Below are 17236 nucleotides of genomic sequence, written 5' to 3'. Positions count from 1 at the left end.
TGTTTCTGCTGTAACTGTTCCATATATTAGCAAGTAATGTGTGTGGACATGCACCCAGAAATGCACACACACCTAGACAAACATACGTCAAGTTTCTCTCTTCCTCTCTTAAACTTACTTGTTTCGAAGCCAGATAATTTCTGGTTTAGGATTGCCTTCAGCTCTGCAAGTGAAGTACACTGTATTCCCTGAGGTAACGTCCACATCCTGAGGCTCTGATGTAATCCTTGGCCTCTCTGTAACAACAATGAAACGTATAAGGAACTCTTACTTGTTTTAAAACTACTCAAGAACGGTAAGTAAAAAATTTTCCATACACCTTGTAGAAAAATTTTTTTCAAAAATATTTTAACTTAAAATATTTATATGCTTAGTTGGGATTAAACATACTTTTCCCTACGCAAAAGTGACTGTGGGCTTTTTGACCTCCTCCATTGTTCCTTAGGAATTTTTAGCAGACTGGTAATGGATCGTACAAATTTGCATCATGTTCTAAAGTAGCTGTTTTATTTATTTGAACAGAGGCTCAATTTGCTTATGAAGGAAAAACTTTAAAGCAGCAAGCACAAGTGCCATTTAAAATAACTTCCTCTAGATAAGCATCAGTGCCTAACCTGCCTCCTACAGAATAATTTGTCCAGCTTGCTTCCTGCAGTTTCCATATTCAGGCTCCTTAGATGTGCAGAGAGCTGGTAGGATGCCATGTGAATTACTCTTGCAGCAAATCCCTTTCTACTATCATTTTTAAAAACCTTGTAGATGCTTATGGTCATAATTAATTGTCAGAACTATTTCCAACACATAACCAAAAATACAGTTTACTTATTTTATATCTTGGCCTCATCACACGGCTGGGTGGGCAAATGCCCATCGCGTGCTGAGAAATCTGCATTTTGGTTTTGGAACAGGAGAGATGCCAGGCTGAGCATAGCCTGTGCACCCCTAGCTGAAAGAATACAGATGAACAAAAGGATTATAATAAAAGTGATTATTCATTAATCTTTCAGTGATATAGGATTTCAGTGCCTGTGCAGGGCACTCCTTGTAAGTATAACTGAGTAAAAAAGAAATCCCCGTTTTCAAAAATATCAACAGGAGTTTTAACAATAAGATCTGTGAAATCAGGAGCAATTCCCTATAGTTTTTTTCTCCCCTTTCCCTTGTACACAAGGGAATAAGGGACACCAAACAATATTAACATAACACCAAAGACTCTAGTCCTTTTATGATCAAATCTGAAATATAAAAAGGAGAAACAAACACTTTCAGGATAATCACATTTATTTCCTCAATAAGAAATTACAAACCTGGCTATGTTTCTTTCATTAAAGATAGGCTGAGAGGTAAAAGCAATCAGTTCAGTCAGAAGCTGAGAAAAATTGAGAAGGAACACAAAGAAATTTCTGGAAATAACCAATATTGACCAGAGGTGGCCAGTATTATCGAAAAGAACAGAAGAACAAATTCTAACAGAAAAAAAAAGAGTTAGGTACATCTGACACATTAAAGAAGGCAGAAGGAAGTGGCAAACCCACCACAGTTAAGTTCTTCTGGTGTTATCGTGGCCACTGATCTTCCCTGGATCCTTCGTGGATACTCACAGGTAGCTGCTGCTTGAGCATTACCCGACTCTGCGTACGTCTTCAACAGCTCCGCCAGCCACAGGATTTCACAGTCACAGTGAAGAGCATTTGAATCCAAACGCCTGCACAAAACAAGAAGCAGCCACAACACTTGTTAGCAAGCTCCGACTATTTTGCTAGGATCAAAATGGTTCTGCAATAGCAGCAGCGCCTTTATCTGTGAGTACGGACAATGGGCAATCTGGAATACAGGTGACAATGCTTACATGCATTCTGGTAGTCTTTATGACAAAAATGTGTATTACTTTTACTGCACAGATAGGATTGTGTTCAACATAGCAAGCATCTAAACAGCGTTTCTTTTTTAACCCCAGCATTCAGTGAATAAATCAGGTTTTATTTGGGTGTTCCACAAACCTTGCTTAAATAAGGAACTTACACCATTCTCCTCACATCTTTTGCTGTTTATACTTATTACTGCAGTAACTTCACAGCTAACCTGACATTTTTACAACTTCCCATTTTGCTGATCAGGCAACTGAAACAAAGACCCACAGTTTTATTTAAGCATTAAGCTCTCGTTGAGTTCAGTGGGTCAGTAACTTCGTAAAACACCTGCCTATTGCAGGTAACAAGAACCCATAAATTCTGTTGACTCTTTCCAGTTGTGGAGGGCCCTGTTACTACGCAGAGCACTGTACTTTCTGGTGCAGGGCCCTGTGGGAAAAAAAATACATTAAATACAGAAATCTGTACGATTAAGTATATCTATATATAGATTGGAAATAAAGTTGCATGGCAAAGCAACATCAGTTTGGGAGTAGTAAACTTTTTGATTATTTTGTCATTTAAAATTTTTTCTAACCTTTTGTACAAATGCGCAGATATTTCTTCTTCCCTGTTATATAAAAAACAGGCAAGAACAAGCAAAATTATTTTACAAGCTACTGTACAAATGTTTCTCAGCATATCAGATGGTACTGGTAGAATTTAAATCTGGAAACATCAAAGTCACGATGTGACCTTTAGGGATAAGCTGCCCCAGGTCAGAAGACACCGGGTCTAGTGTCCTATTCCACGAACAGCCACTATTAAAACTCCCCTTTACCTAGGAATCATGTGAAGAAGCATCCCTTTCTGTTCGCTTGAACTGCAGAGGAATTTAAGGAAGGTATGTGAAACAGCTACTACTGGAAGGTGCACACAGCATGAAAAGTTACTTCATTCTGCCTTTTGCCCACAGTTAAAGGTATGGCTTCACAACTGTCCTAACGCAGCAGGACAGTCTTCCCGTTACGCCCCTTGAGATCTCTTTTCCCGGTAGAGCCAGCGCTGTGACGTGCTGCGCAGCACACCCTCAGCAGCGCTCCCAGAAAGCGGGGTATGAACGCGTGACTGCCTTTCTAAAAACAGCAGTCTTGGATAATTTAAAGAATGTTTATCCTAGATCGGTGGAGATACAAAGCGAGGGATAAGCAAACCCTCTGAAAGTCACCTTACTGTGGTACTCTTATTGAGTTCAAGTTTCCAAATGCTACTGAGGGACTCAGAAGCCTCTAATTTTCCAAGTTAATGGCATTTCAAGAAGAACTGGCTTCTGGAGTTGCTTTTGAAAGTAATACTTATATTCTTAAACCACCGAGCACATTTTTATAACCATGAGTTTATCATCAGATAAGGACAGATAAAACAATTAAAAGAAAATATCAAAATAATCAAATATTGAAAGAGATCACCCAGTAAGACGTAGAGAAGAGGGGGAAAAAACAACAAAACAAACCAAAAAAACAAACCAAAGGAGGAGCTGTGTATATTATTTGGCCTACAAAACAAGACTATATGACTACAAATAATTCCAGATCAGGAAAAAGTAAATGGATTTAGTCATTAAAGACAGTAGAATGTGAAGCAACGCTCTCAATCTATGTATGTCAACAACTGGAGCATAGCTTAGGAAAAAATATTTAATGTTTAAAACAATTACAGAATTAAAGGCATTTTCAAGGAAGATAAATATTGCAAGATGAGATACAGTATAATTAGATTATTTAAACTTTCTTTAGTTCAATAATAATTCAATTTACTTACAGTCTCTTCATAGATTCTAAGTGACTAAATGTTCCAGGAATCAAATGAGCTATTCTGTTGTTATGCAAAAATCTGTTGAAAAGCACAGAAATATGCATGTAATAATTCAGATTTGGCACGTACTTATTTAATTTACATTCTTCTGAAAGCCCTTTAAGAGAAAGTAATTTTACTAAATAACAAAAAAATTGAACCTTTTTCAGCAATTGATTGGCTGTTATTTTTAAGTGGCCTTCAAGGTGCATTTGGTATGTCCATAAGGGGAAAAAAATCCATAAAAAGACAAAGTAACTAAAAGGAAAGGAGTTCATCAATATTCAAATGAGAAACTAAAAAAAAAAAACCCCAAAAGTCATAATATAAATCTTCTACATCTTCATTCATAACATTTATTTTGGGCTAAACATCGATCACAGCTATTTGGGAGACAGTTTTGCAACAGAAAAATATACCACAGGCAATGCTCATGTCTGCATGCTTATAAGGTCAGCCTGACCAAGGTGTTCTTGGCAAAGACTAGGTAGTAGTTACAATAAAAAATTCAGATTAAAAATAATCTACAGGAATGATAAAAATATTATTTTCCAGTTTCAAACATTTGATTTAATTCAAACAAAGAAGCAAGCTGACTTCTGAATCTTACCCCAAGAAAAACAAACTTACAGCCTTTCAAGTTTTGGAAGATGGGTAAAGGATTCAGGTTCCAATGTTTCTATTTGATTAAAGTGCAGATACCTGAAAATATGTTAAACAAAAAGAAAAATACTGAAACAGTTTTCTTAATAAAGGTGAAATATTATAAAGCATTTACTGTTTACACACTGTTTACACATCTAAATGGTGATAGTGATGTAGTGGCTTATCTTTTTTCTGTTATCGTCTGAATTCTGTACTTGAACCTGAGAAATACAAGATGTGACAAATAAGAAAGGTTTGCAGACCACTACATAGTGTGTGTGTGTCTGTACATGTATGTGCAAAAAAATGGTTTGAAACCATTACTTTGGAGATTTTGGAGATACTACTTCAAATGCTCTTTTGCCAAGATCCATTTTCATTAGTACGCATACTTGAATAAATACATACGGAAAAAAGAAAACTGTTGTTTTTTACAGGAAAACTGTGCAGGTTGTTTAAAAAACATTTACAATTTCTGACAGAATAACACTTTTAGTGGGCAACTGTTTTCATTGCTATCACAGTGGGTGAAAATTTCAAAGGATGCTGAGAAGTAGCCTGTTCTAGCCCATGAACACTGGCACTGTATCCCAGCAACTGGGGTACAATTAACCACCACAGGCATCCACACTTGACGTTCTGTTGACACTTATGTAAGCTGTTAATATTACACAGCAACCACGTATTACACAGTTGTTAATCATGTAAAACTGAAAAAGTCTAACATAACAAGATGATTAACCAGATTATTAATCTGTAACTGCTGTGAAAATGGACCACAAAGGCAGGATCATTCCAGTCTTGACTATGTTGTGGAGGTACTCCATAACCTTGCAGACGGGAAAACAAGAAGTTATTGATAAGACTCGCACAAGGAACTTTGAAAATGATTTATAGTCTCTGGATCCTGATTATATCCAAACCTCCGCAGGTTTCCTGTTTCATCTCTGACAAACTCAGGAACACGTGGAGAACGCGCATATATGGAAACCACTGTGGGCTGAAGAACGAAAAAGCCCATCTCTTAAAAACAAAGAGAAAATCTCAGACCACAAAATCTCCTGAAAAATCAACCCTTCAGCACGAAAAGCAAAAGGACACGGGAACTCCCTTGCGCGGAAACACCACGCGTGCTCTACTCCCTGAGCTGCGCCCAGCGCTCACCCCCGAGAGAGGAAGAGGCGGCGGTTAGGGCGGCCGCCGAGCGAGCCCGGGGAGGCGCGGGCGGTGGGGAAGCCGGGCACGTGCCTGGCAGCCTCCCAGATCCCCCGCCGGCAGTGGCACGGCCCGAGCGCGAGCCAGCGAGCGATGCCAGGGAGCAATGAATGGGGACGACGGAAAAAGCCAATAAATCAGCACGGATGCGATCAGGCACGTCAGAGTGTCAAGTCTGCCTACCGCCAGCGTGGCCACGGAGCGTAGCGAGCATAGAGCGTGACCCTGCTTGCATACGGAAACGAGAAGCGCGTAACCATGCTGTGCCTGCCGGTCTTCATCTCCCTTTTGAAAATATAGGCCAATTTCATCTAAATTAAAAAGACAGATATCGCAAAGGCAGGTATTTCCTGCAAGGTTCGTGCAAATCCCGCAGAGGGGAGAGAGACCTCAGTCAGGTCCAGCCCTGAGGAAGGACTGGCAGGACCCGGCCGCGGTGGGCAGGCACAGCTCCCAAGGAGTCAGGGCTCTGCTTGCCCACCTTCCCAGCATCAGCAGCGTTTGGGAGAGGGCAAGGCAAGGTGAGGATCACTGCAGTGAAAGAGGACAAAGGGAAAAACCAGACCCAGCTGTAGGGTTTGGTAATTCTTCTGAAGCAGCTTTGATTTGGGAAAAAATTACATACTCCACTTCTTGCCATGAGGGATTTTTTCCTTTTTAACTTCGTTAATTCTTCTTGCATCTTTATGATTCATAAGCACCTTGCAAACTTATTTCCTTATCTTCTCAATAAATTAGTCTCTTGTACTTCTTTGACATTGACAAGGCAAGATTTGTAGGTACAAGTAGGACCTCTTCCTAGAACAGCAAATAACGTTGGTAAAATCAGGCCCAGTGAGGCACAGGACCCCTTCTTCAGATCCATGGATGAGAGGTGAGATTGGCAAAGACAGAAAAAGAAAGAACACCTCTCTCAGATGGTTTAAGTGATGTATCCATCGTTAAAGCAACAGCTCATAACTGCTGTTGAGTATTCAAGATTACTATAATTACAGATGTAAAGAATACTTTATATGACTGAAAACTCATCTTGTTTTTCCAACCAAATCAATCAGTCAAATTAAAACAATACTTCTGTTATAAACCTTGCCTTGTTTACAACCTCAAATAGTCACAGATACAACTACAATAATTCAGGCACTGAAGCACATTATAACAGTTAACGTTACCTCATCAGAAATTACACTGCCTAAATTACTGTAGCTAAAAAAATCAAATCATGAAGTCCAACTGGAAAATACTATTAACAGCTTCATATGACAAATTACTTGTGTTTTGCAGGTCTTTAAATTATGACCTCAAAAAAGTTCTGAGCAACTTGTCAGGCAATTTATGAGCAGAACAAGGTGTTAAATATGTGGACAAAGTAATTAGCAACAAGTGTTAATTCTAAAAAAATAAGACGCGGGAACCAAATTGCATTGTAATTCTACAATAAAAAGAATAAAAAAATCCTTGGTTTTACAACTTATCGTTTAATCATATTTTATCACTTAGGTTTATCACTTACATTCTTTTCTTCTATGTACCACATTAATTTTTTTAAAGAATTTTTAATATTTCAATTAATATGAGAATTTCTTGGAATGGAAATTCACTTTAAAGGTAATAATATTCAGGAAATAATATCACACTGACATGTCTTTATAGACAGCCTTTATGTTCAGAGTATAAAATGCTATTAAAAATAGTACTGTCATGTAATAAATTGGATTTTAAAAGGCTTTCGTAATGGAAATTTAAAGAAAAAGCATGGAAGCGTGATTTCTAAATAACCCTGTGTCTTCCTTTTTAAATTCTGGATTCAGTATCAAGGATGAAACAGAAGGAAAGGAAATACTTAATGGAACAAAGAAGTCCAAACCAAACACACCTAAAGGAAAATAAAGATTTGATCAAATAAGCATGCTGCAGATTTTCTCTTTGTTATTGTAAATCTTGGAGATATTATATATAAATACTGTAAATTAAACATTTACAGTAAAATTCAGTCCCAGTGGTATTTTTCACAGCACTAAATTCAGGATTGTATCTTCTGTAGCACAATATTTTTGTAGAGGATTACTTTTACCATGTATGCCAATTGTTCATTTCTAATAGCATTGCCACATCTTTGGGGAAGTCCTTAAAATCCATTATCTGAGTAAAATCTATGTTTCGAATATTTAAATAGCACATGTGCCCTTTTGATTATTTGAAAGAGAATGAACAAACATATTTTTTCCACGTTTATCAAAGAGCTTTCCCTGACCAGCAGTATGACAAGAGGTAAGAGGCTTAAACCACAAGGAATGAGATTTAAATGAGATGTTACAGTAATGATATAAAATATTGGAACAGGATACTTAAGGACATTATGGAATCCTCTCCTTAAAGACTTTTAAAATAAGGCTAGATAGATATCTGTTTCCAGCCATCTAGGTTTGTTGTCCCTAGCTGTTCTTATTTTAGAATTAGAAGGATGTACTTCTTAAGAACTCTTTCATACCTTTAGGGTTTGTTTGTTTGTTTATTAATTAATTCTCTTTCATTATTCCTTACCATAGGCTTTTTTAGCACCAACGAGACTTTAATCAGGCTCCATTGTGTTAAATGTGCATAACTGCTCACATACAGTTATGCAAAACACCAGGAACTCTTTGTAATATAAAACTTAAAAAAAATTATAGCAACATTTCAAAGCTACTGAAAATTGAATTGAGGGAAATTAAATGAATATAACAAGTTGCATCACTATATGCAATATAACGTTTTTATCTATTAATATCTGCCAATATATGTACACGTGTACACAAACTACAGCATAACTCTAATAACAGCTTATAAGGGGAAAAATTAGTATCTTAATATAAAAGTTAAAAGAAAATGCATAATTAGTATTCCACTAAGATTAGGTAAACAGATTTAAATAATTCCATCAGTATTCGGGGATCCCACTAGTCAAGGATTGCAGAGAACACTTTTTGTCCCTGATACATACAGCTCTTAAGCCAAGATCTCAAAAAATATAGTAGATATTTGGAAGAAAAGCAACGTACACACATCTGGAAATAGACTGCATTTAGAACTCCATCTTGGGATCCAGATACAGCAAGCTCGTGACTTCCCAAGCCAGGTATTTGCAACATTTCAGGTGGGATTCAGCTGTCTATGAACAGCATATAGAGGCATATAGCGGTTGTCTAAGCGCAAGCATATAGAGGCAGCTCCCGTTGCCTTTCGGGTGCTCCGGCTGCCTTCCGGCTGCTGCTCCGAAAAAACGTAAGTTTCCTGCAGCTTTGTGTCGCAGTTGCCAGACCCAGACATATGTCTTGCAGATTTGACAGGGTCTAAACTGGTACCAAGAGGCCACTTTTCATCAGCTGACTTTCTCCCTTCATGCCCTACCATGACTGAAGAGCTGGGTGACGAAATACGTACGGCTCAGTACGCTCGAGCATCTAAAACTGTCAAGTTTTTTCAGAATTTACTCCAGCACAAGCCAATTCCAAGACCCGATTCAAAGATCTTATTCCCTTGGCAGAAATTTCAGAAGAAAAAGGTTTTTCTGCTACATCAGCAGCTAAGAATTCTGCCACGGAGGTTTCAGAAGGATCCTGCCAGCCTCAGTAAACTCTCTTTTTTTCTTCCCTTATACAAGCAACAGGCCTCCTAACTCAATCTACATTTACAGTTTCTCTCAAAGAACAACAAAAAACAAAACCAAACCAGAAAACATTTGTTTTGCTGTTCAGTTTTTTTAAAAAAGCAACTACCAGTTTCATTCTGCTTCATCAGAGTAATAGAAATTACTATGAGTCAAGCCTCTTCCTGAGATGTGGACCACAGCATCCACTTCTGAGAACTCTGCTGAGCGTTGAGAATAGCATTTGGCTGAGCCAACACACCCAGTAGCAAAATGTATTTGATAACGTGAGGCCACAGAAGCCTCAAATGCAGAAACATCGATTCAGTAGTCGATACAGTCCCAAATTAAAGTTATAACACTTGGTAACTTGTTCACAAAGGCTAACTTTTGTCTTGTGAACGCAGGCTTTCTCCGAAGATAATGTGATAAAACAGACGCTGTAGCGTCCGAACCCATTTTATTCTAAAGATGCATAAACCACAAATCTCTCATAAATTCCCATAAACTACAAATCTCAACGAATACCCTCCACTAACTTTATTTCCAGGCTTCCCGTGCTCCCATTTTCCCACCTGGTGAGCCTTCTTTTTAAGATCTGCCCAGGAGAAGGGCTGCAACAGAAGTCAACTTTCTGATGTGCACCCAGCAGGGCAGCAGCCCTCCCCGGCAGCTCACCAGCCATAGGCGCTGCTTACAGCAGCTGAGGCCGCGACAGTGCCAGGCTCCGCTTCCATATTCCCCAGCTTAAAACCTTGTTTAAAACTTAATTTCAGGCAGAATAATATTGGTGTCTCAAGTTAGAGCTTAAGCTGATACCGTGTGGTATCACTGCAGGCAGAGAGGCTTAACTGCAACCTGGGGGAAAAGTACATTCAGAAGGTGTTAATATTGCAGTGATTTATGTTTTTCAGTCATAACACAGATCAACAGGAAATACAAAAGAAAAAAGGACAACTGTTGCCACTTGCAGCACATCAGGCTTGTGGCATGTGGAAAAATATTATTTGGAAGAATTAGTAATTCAATAAATGGGCCTCAATACTTAACGTTCTACACAGAAAATAAGAAAAGCTATTAGCATGCAAGGAAGCCCTACCAGCTGCTGCGAATATGCTGCAGTAATCATTTCTGGAGTAGGAGGAAGAGGAACAGAAAGGCATTAAGGAATTAACTGACATATTTTTATATATTTTATAATTATCACTTTTGTTTTGTATAGAAGCTCTTCCTTGAAAAGGCATCTATTGCTCTCCAAAATGAGCTTGTACACCCATCTGAAGTGTCATTTTATGTCAGATACACACTGTGTCCACTAATATCCACTACAGGCTTATAGTAACAAGGAAACTGGTACATATCATAAAAAATCTGTAATACACTGATAACTGAGTTTCAAAATCTATGTTGGTCCTAGAAGAAAGATATTCAGCCCCCAAAATATATATGCTACAAAACTCATTGGTCTAGTACCATTATTTGGCAGTCAAACTGTGAAATAGCTATACATTTACAGCGCGCTCTGTTTTTCTAAACATTACCACAATGAATGTATAGCGATGCTTTCTGATTATAAAATAACATATAGTTAAACTTAATGGAATCAATACAATCAGTTCTTGTCATGCTAATGACTGCATTTTTCATTCTTTTTCAATAGAAATTTTTCTTCAGTCACTATACAAGAAAAGGAATATGATTTTAATCAATCTTTCTAGAAGACATTACTGAAACATCTACATTACAGTGAACTTTCTTACTTTTTAAACATCTCTACATGGCAACGATTAACATGAGTCAGTAATAGGTTTTCATTTTAAAATCTCTTGTTTTAAAATATAACAAAACTGTGTTAAACTTCAAGAGACTAATTCAGCTTTAGTTATGCTGGCATAAAACAAAGTAACTGCTGCAGTCAAAGGAATTGCAAAGTTATAAAACCTACAGAAATTAAATCAGAATCTCTCTCTAAGCAATACACATTAGCTTTCAACATTTCCCACAATAACGCTGCTTCTTTGTCAAAGCTATGTAACAATGTATAGGGACACTGGGAATGCAAATCACACACACACAAAAAAAAAAAAAAAAGACAAACACAGAAATGAGGAATTTGACACAGAGATCGATTTTGGTTTTCCACATGCAAATGATTATGGGACTCTGCCTAACAACCCGGGGAGTGCAGACATGCAGGGCATGCAGGCAGGATGTCCGGATCGAGGCGTGCACTTTGCCTCTGCAGGGGAACCATGGAGATGACAGCACAGAAGAGAAAAGGCACTTACAGTTGCTCTAGAGAGGCAAGTCCTTTAAATGCTTGCCTGTCAATTGACTGGATTTCATTCTTGTACAAATAGCTGAAACAAGAAACAATCAGTAATATTAGTACACAAACAAGAGCTACATGAAGGTGGAAAAGAAGAATTAAGTTGACACATGAAGACAGTTTTTCAACTACATATTAGAAAAAAATACAAAACAAAAACTAAACACATACACATAAAAATACTTTGTCATTGAGATTTCATCCCAAATGTTTGCCAGGTAAGACAAAGGTCTGGGGCCTTGTAGGCCCTGAGGCTGTCACCCGGATGGCTTGGCCTTCCCAGTGCTCACTGTTATTACTTACTGTTTCTTTGCCCCTCAGTTTCTTGATGGGCTTGCCAAAAGTCAAAATAAATTCAACTTAATGGGATAGAATTGCATCAGAAGTGCCTTTACTAGAACACAGCGCAGATGCCATTCGCCTCTTACTTTCTTTAAAATATCTCCTCTGGATACTGGTACAAATATTCAAATTATGACAGAAGTGGTTTTTACTGGACTTGGAAAACAAACAGTGAGAAATTCTATAACTCTGCCTGTGTCACCTTTTGAATATTTACCAAAACATACAAGTTAGAATATTGGTATTGCATCCATAAAACAGCATTCTCTATTTGTTTTATCACTATGTAGAAGATGGACATTAGGTCCCCATTGATACTCTATAATATAAACAGAATAAACACATGCAGAGTACCAGTACGTTCACGTGTGCTGTCTGTACCTTTTCTATAGAATAAAAATAAATCGGCATGGATCAGTGTATGTGCTCACATTCATCATGTTTGAACAATAAGGATGGTTTAGTGAGAGGGTGTTGGAGAAAAATCACACATTTTAGCTGATGACTGCAGTTTCCGCATGGAGGCAGCAAATAAAAATACTGTTGGGGTTCGGCGTCAGTCACTCTTTTTGTGTTAGGTTAGGAACAGGTTTGCAGTAAGAACTTTCTCATAATTATCTGACAAATGGTTTGACACTCAGTTAATCAGGCATGGATTTCTATGAAAAAGGGATGAAGAGACTTCGGATCACAAATGGTTTTATTAGCAGGCATTTTATTAGTAGTGGTTTTGGCTTTTCTATTATTACAGTTTTCAATAACTTACTGGAAATACTGCAAACTTCTTTTGATGCAACAGATAAAATACTGGCTTTACTGGGTTGGTGGTAGTTTTTACACTGACTTGACAAAGGGCAATATTTCACAATAATCCCTAATAAGGAAAAAAGTGTAGACATCTGATGTTCACCTCATGACAACTTTGGGGGGACAATATGGAGTAGTATCTTTCCCTTGAGTCTAAATTTAGTTTTCCAATGTATCGCTTGCGGAGATTCCAACACATGAATATATAGCAACGTAAGTGTGTTTAATTAACATAAGACATCAATCTGAACAAAAAGCAGGGCTCCTCCAGTAACTGATTAACTAATAAGCAAAAATTTGTGAGGTTTTTTTAATGCTTAAATTCTGAACAAATTAAGCTGGAAAAAATACTGTGATGTGAAATGACTGTAAAAGCTTTAAAAATAATTTAAAAGAGAGAGAATAGGTATACTACACTTACTTTGTATGTAGAACTGTTTTTTGTTCTATTTGCAAAAAATACCATTTCATTGGTATTCAAATATTTGTTTTGATTTAGATTTACCAATCCATTTGAGGGTCATAGTCATTACAATTCTGTCTCTCCTTAATTTTCCTCTCTATATGATATTAAATTCCTACCTTATTTTCCAGTGAGAATTTTAAATGCACCATTTCTTCTCACTCCTTAGAAAATTTTAAAGATTGAACAGCCAAAGTGTTATTTACCTTTCTTAACAAATTCCACTTGGCAGTTTGGAAACTTCTCTTATTCCTCCGAGAGCTAAACTTCTGATCAGACCACTGAACCAGAGTGGGCAAAGATGCTTTTAATAACTGACCTCAGAACTGGTCTCTTGTGGGTATTTGAAGAATTTTATTCAAGAAGTTTGAAAAATCCATTAAAAAAAAAAAGTTTTACCAGAATCACTGATGTAACTTTTATTTAGTTTCTGCAGACAAAGTAAGGCAGAGTGAAGAACAAGGGCGAGTTAGAGGAAGACCAGGATAATGACTTCGTAGTTTTGCAGACTTTTACCACCACACTGCAGGGAAGGGAGCGGCCTTTCATGTCCACTTTTGGAGCTCTTACCAAGCCCCTGTGGTGGGGCTTTATTTGGGATTCAACTTTAAACTACATTTTCCATGTCCATCAGAAAACCCTCAAGCTGCAGGACATTCAACTGACCTCAGTCCATCACGTCCCTCCCTCCACAGAGAAATGCCAGCAATCCAAGGCTACAAAAACGTATGACAAATGTGTTAACCACACTTTCATTTAGTTGTGTAGATGTTTCCTTCAGGATATTAACAGAAAGATAAAAAAATATATATTTGCTTAATGAAGACAGACATGAAGAAGAAGACATGGCTCCAGCGAGACCTTATTGCAGCCTTCCAGTACGTAAAGGGGGCCTATAAGAAAGATGGGGACAGACTTTTTAGCAGGACCTGTAGCGGGGTAAGGGCTTTAAACTAAAAGAGGGCTAACTAATGGCTAACTAAAAGATTTAGACTAGATCTAAGGCAGAAATGTTTCACCATGAGGGTGGTGAAACCCTGTCCCAGGTTTCCCAGAGAGGTGGTAGATGCCCCATCCCTGGAAACATTCCAGGTCAGGTTGGATGGGGCTCTGAGCAACCTGCTCTAGTTGAAGATGTCACTGCTCACTGCAGGGGAGTTGGACTAAATGACCTCAAAAGGTCACTTCCAATGCGAAGTATTCTGTGATTCTATGACAGAATACAAAATACAACTAAGTAACACTCAAAAAATATTTATGTCTTTCTAAAAAGTTATTGTGCCTAAGAAGTGAATGTTTGTAAACACTGCACTAAAAAGAAATCTCAAAATTTATCCCAGTCACATTAGCAGAAAATTGATTTAAAGTATAATTAAAGAGAAAGTAGTTTATCGTTTGCTTTACCTAAAAGCTCTATTACACAAATGAACCATTAGACCTTTTCAAAGGATGAATAAACAATGGATTAAGATGACAGAAGATATATTCTGTTACGACATTAAATTATTTTCTGGCAATTACTACTACCTGTTTTCAGAAAAGTTAAAAAAAAACCCTCTTTCCAGAAATTCAAGCAAGGCTGATAGAGGCCAGAAGTACTGGCCATACACTTGGGAAATGAATCAAAAAATAGGTAACCAGTTATCAGAAAATTAGAAAAAATTAGTTTTAATTGAAAAGTTTTATAGATTCCCTGTGAGGATAATTTTTTTGTTGTACGGACTGTATTACAAGTCATGTGATTTAAGGAAAGCAAGACCCAGATATATTTGTTTGGAACAAGAGAAAAAAAAATGTTCAAAGTAATGGCAATAGCAGGCAGTGTAGTGTAAAAATGTGAAGTAAATAAATGTAGTAAAGAGAGATTTATATAGAAACATTAAAGAGACACTGTTGGTGGAATCAGCAATGTGAATTTCAAAGAAATGAGATCCGTCATCACAGGAGGTATTTAAAGGAAAAAGTAACATGACCATGACAGCAAAGATGGCAGAAGGCACAGAAGGAAACCTGACCTGATCCCATTTCTGGAAAGGTGAGGTGAGCAGCTCCGCACTTTGGTGAACCTACAATATATCTTCTACCACTATTACTTCATTCACCAACTACAAAACAAATCTTGCGTGTTCCCTTTAAGTATTTCCAGAACTGATAAATTTAATACAGTCTTAACCTCCATTTATCATTTGTTTATCACACTGTTGCTATCTCTGCTTCCTCATCTCTCCATTTCTTACTACAGGAACATGTCAGTGTTGTTGCCAAAGTCATTTTCATTCTCCAATTTTATTTCCTTCACTTCCTTCACACTTGCTTCTAGTTTACTGCTCTGCAAATATCAAGCACCTTCTCTTTATCTGAAAGCTCTTTGGAATCACTAATTTATATTTTATATTTTTCCATATCTCCTCCCTAAATTCTTTTTTATCTTAACCTCATTTTTTCCACTGCTGACTCCAAATCTTCTAATATCCTACATATTAAAACTGTAATATGTCTCTACCTTCGGTTCCCAATTATCTTCTGTTTTGGAGTATAAACTGTTGACTTTCAGGATCAGGAAGAATTATCCAATTATCCTACCAAGTTTCCACAAATCTGCCTGCATCTACATTGTAAGGTTGGGAATATTTTCTTTCTCATCTTTCTGTACTACCACCTCTAGTGAGTAACTCATAGGAAGTCAATTAAATATATTCAGTGCACCATATACATCATGTATGCGTATACATAAACATCTTGTAACAGGAGCAACAAATCACAAACAAGTTACCAATTATTTTGCTCATATGAAGACAACTTTTTGAGTTTATTTTAGACAGGACTGTTTACATTACCCTTTGCAGAAGGAGAACATAAGACCAAAAAAATTATACAGAATCACTGAAGTGCAGAAAGAAACTATGTTATGCATGGGGTCCAAGCTACTAATGCCTTTTTTATCCTTATTAAAGAACTGTAGTGCCAACATTAAGGTATATGAAATAAGACAGACAGACAGAAAGGCAGAAAGGCAGAAAGAAAAAGTTGGTTTCATAGCAAAACAATAATAATGCCAACTATTTCTTTCCAACTTCTAGCATGTGAATTCAAAGAAAAATTACCACAAACAGCACAGTAAGATCACACAAAACTGTTTATACAACTGTCAAAATTTCAATTACATAAAGAACAAGAAAACAAATAATCCTAAAAAATAAGATTCAAAAATCATATGTGCATAATTTTCTTTTTATAATGTAAGGACCAACTTTTACAATGATGAATATTTTTAATGCACAGAAAATTGAGAAAATAGTATTACTCTGTCAAAGTCTGTTCTCCAGGCAGACAATTCTGAAAACATATATACCTCATAAAACTCTAAGCTCAATTTCAGAAACAAACAGTACAAAGAAGCATTTGAAAATACCAGGGCTTCTTTGAGACTTGCTACAAAAAGGTTTCTCTAGAAGACCAAGAACTGCAGCAGAGATATAGGAATGGGCCTTCACATCTCTCTCTCAGACACTGGCTTTTTTTTTAATACTGTATTATGTTTTCTATTTATATATTTTATATATAAGTATATGTAATTATACATACATTTACAAGTATTTTATACATACTTTATAGTTATATATTTTCTATTTATATATACTTATATTTAGCTAAATCAAAGCCATTGAGAAATTACAGGTTTTCTAAAATTACTCAGTGAATTATACATTTTCAGAACCATCTGCAATCCATTACTTCAGTTCTCATAAGAACACAAATAACATCGTGGACTAATGACTTCATTTTATGAAATAGGACAATACAAGTTAGGTTTGCAAACATCTGTAGGATCAGACCATTTGCCTGATGTATGATCATATGTATTATTTGGCTATATAATGTTAAAATGCTGGAGCGTGTCCAGAGAAGGGCAACAAAGCTGGTGAGGGGTCTGGAGCACAAGTCTTATGAGGAGTGGCTGAGGGAACTGGGGTTGTTCAGTCTGGAGAAGAGAAGGCTGAGGGGAGACCTTATCGCTCTCTACAACTACCTGAAAGGGGGTTGTGGAGAGGTGGGTGTTGGTCTCTTCTCCCAAGTAACTAGCGATAGGACAAGAGGAAATGGCC

General features: G+C 37.1%; 1 protein-coding gene across 1 annotated transcript in view; it reads right to left on the bottom strand.

Moving 5' to 3' along the window:
* PXDN (peroxidasin) overlaps positions 1 to 17236 on the bottom strand; it is a gene marked incomplete at both ends in the record, with an annotated part of 88457 nt that overhangs the window by 39239 nt on the left and 31982 nt on the right. The window contains 5 exons of the mRNA XM_081997757.1: positions 119 to 236; positions 1536 to 1705; positions 3672 to 3743; positions 4335 to 4406; positions 11478 to 11549. Coding sequence (XP_081853883.1) covers positions 119 to 236; positions 1536 to 1705; positions 3672 to 3743; positions 4335 to 4406; positions 11478 to 11549 — 504 coding nt within the window. The remainder of the gene's footprint in view (positions 1 to 118; positions 237 to 1535; positions 1706 to 3671; positions 3744 to 4334; positions 4407 to 11477; positions 11550 to 17236) is intronic.

The sequence above is a fragment of the Phaethon aethereus genome, assembly GCF_964289735.1.
Source record: "Phaethon aethereus genome assembly, chromosome: 3".
Classification (NCBI taxonomy): Eukaryota; Metazoa; Chordata; class Aves; order Phaethontiformes; family Phaethontidae; genus Phaethon; species Phaethon aethereus.
Note: the sequence above shows the minus strand (reverse complement) of the source record. Positions and strands in the feature narration are given on the sequence as shown.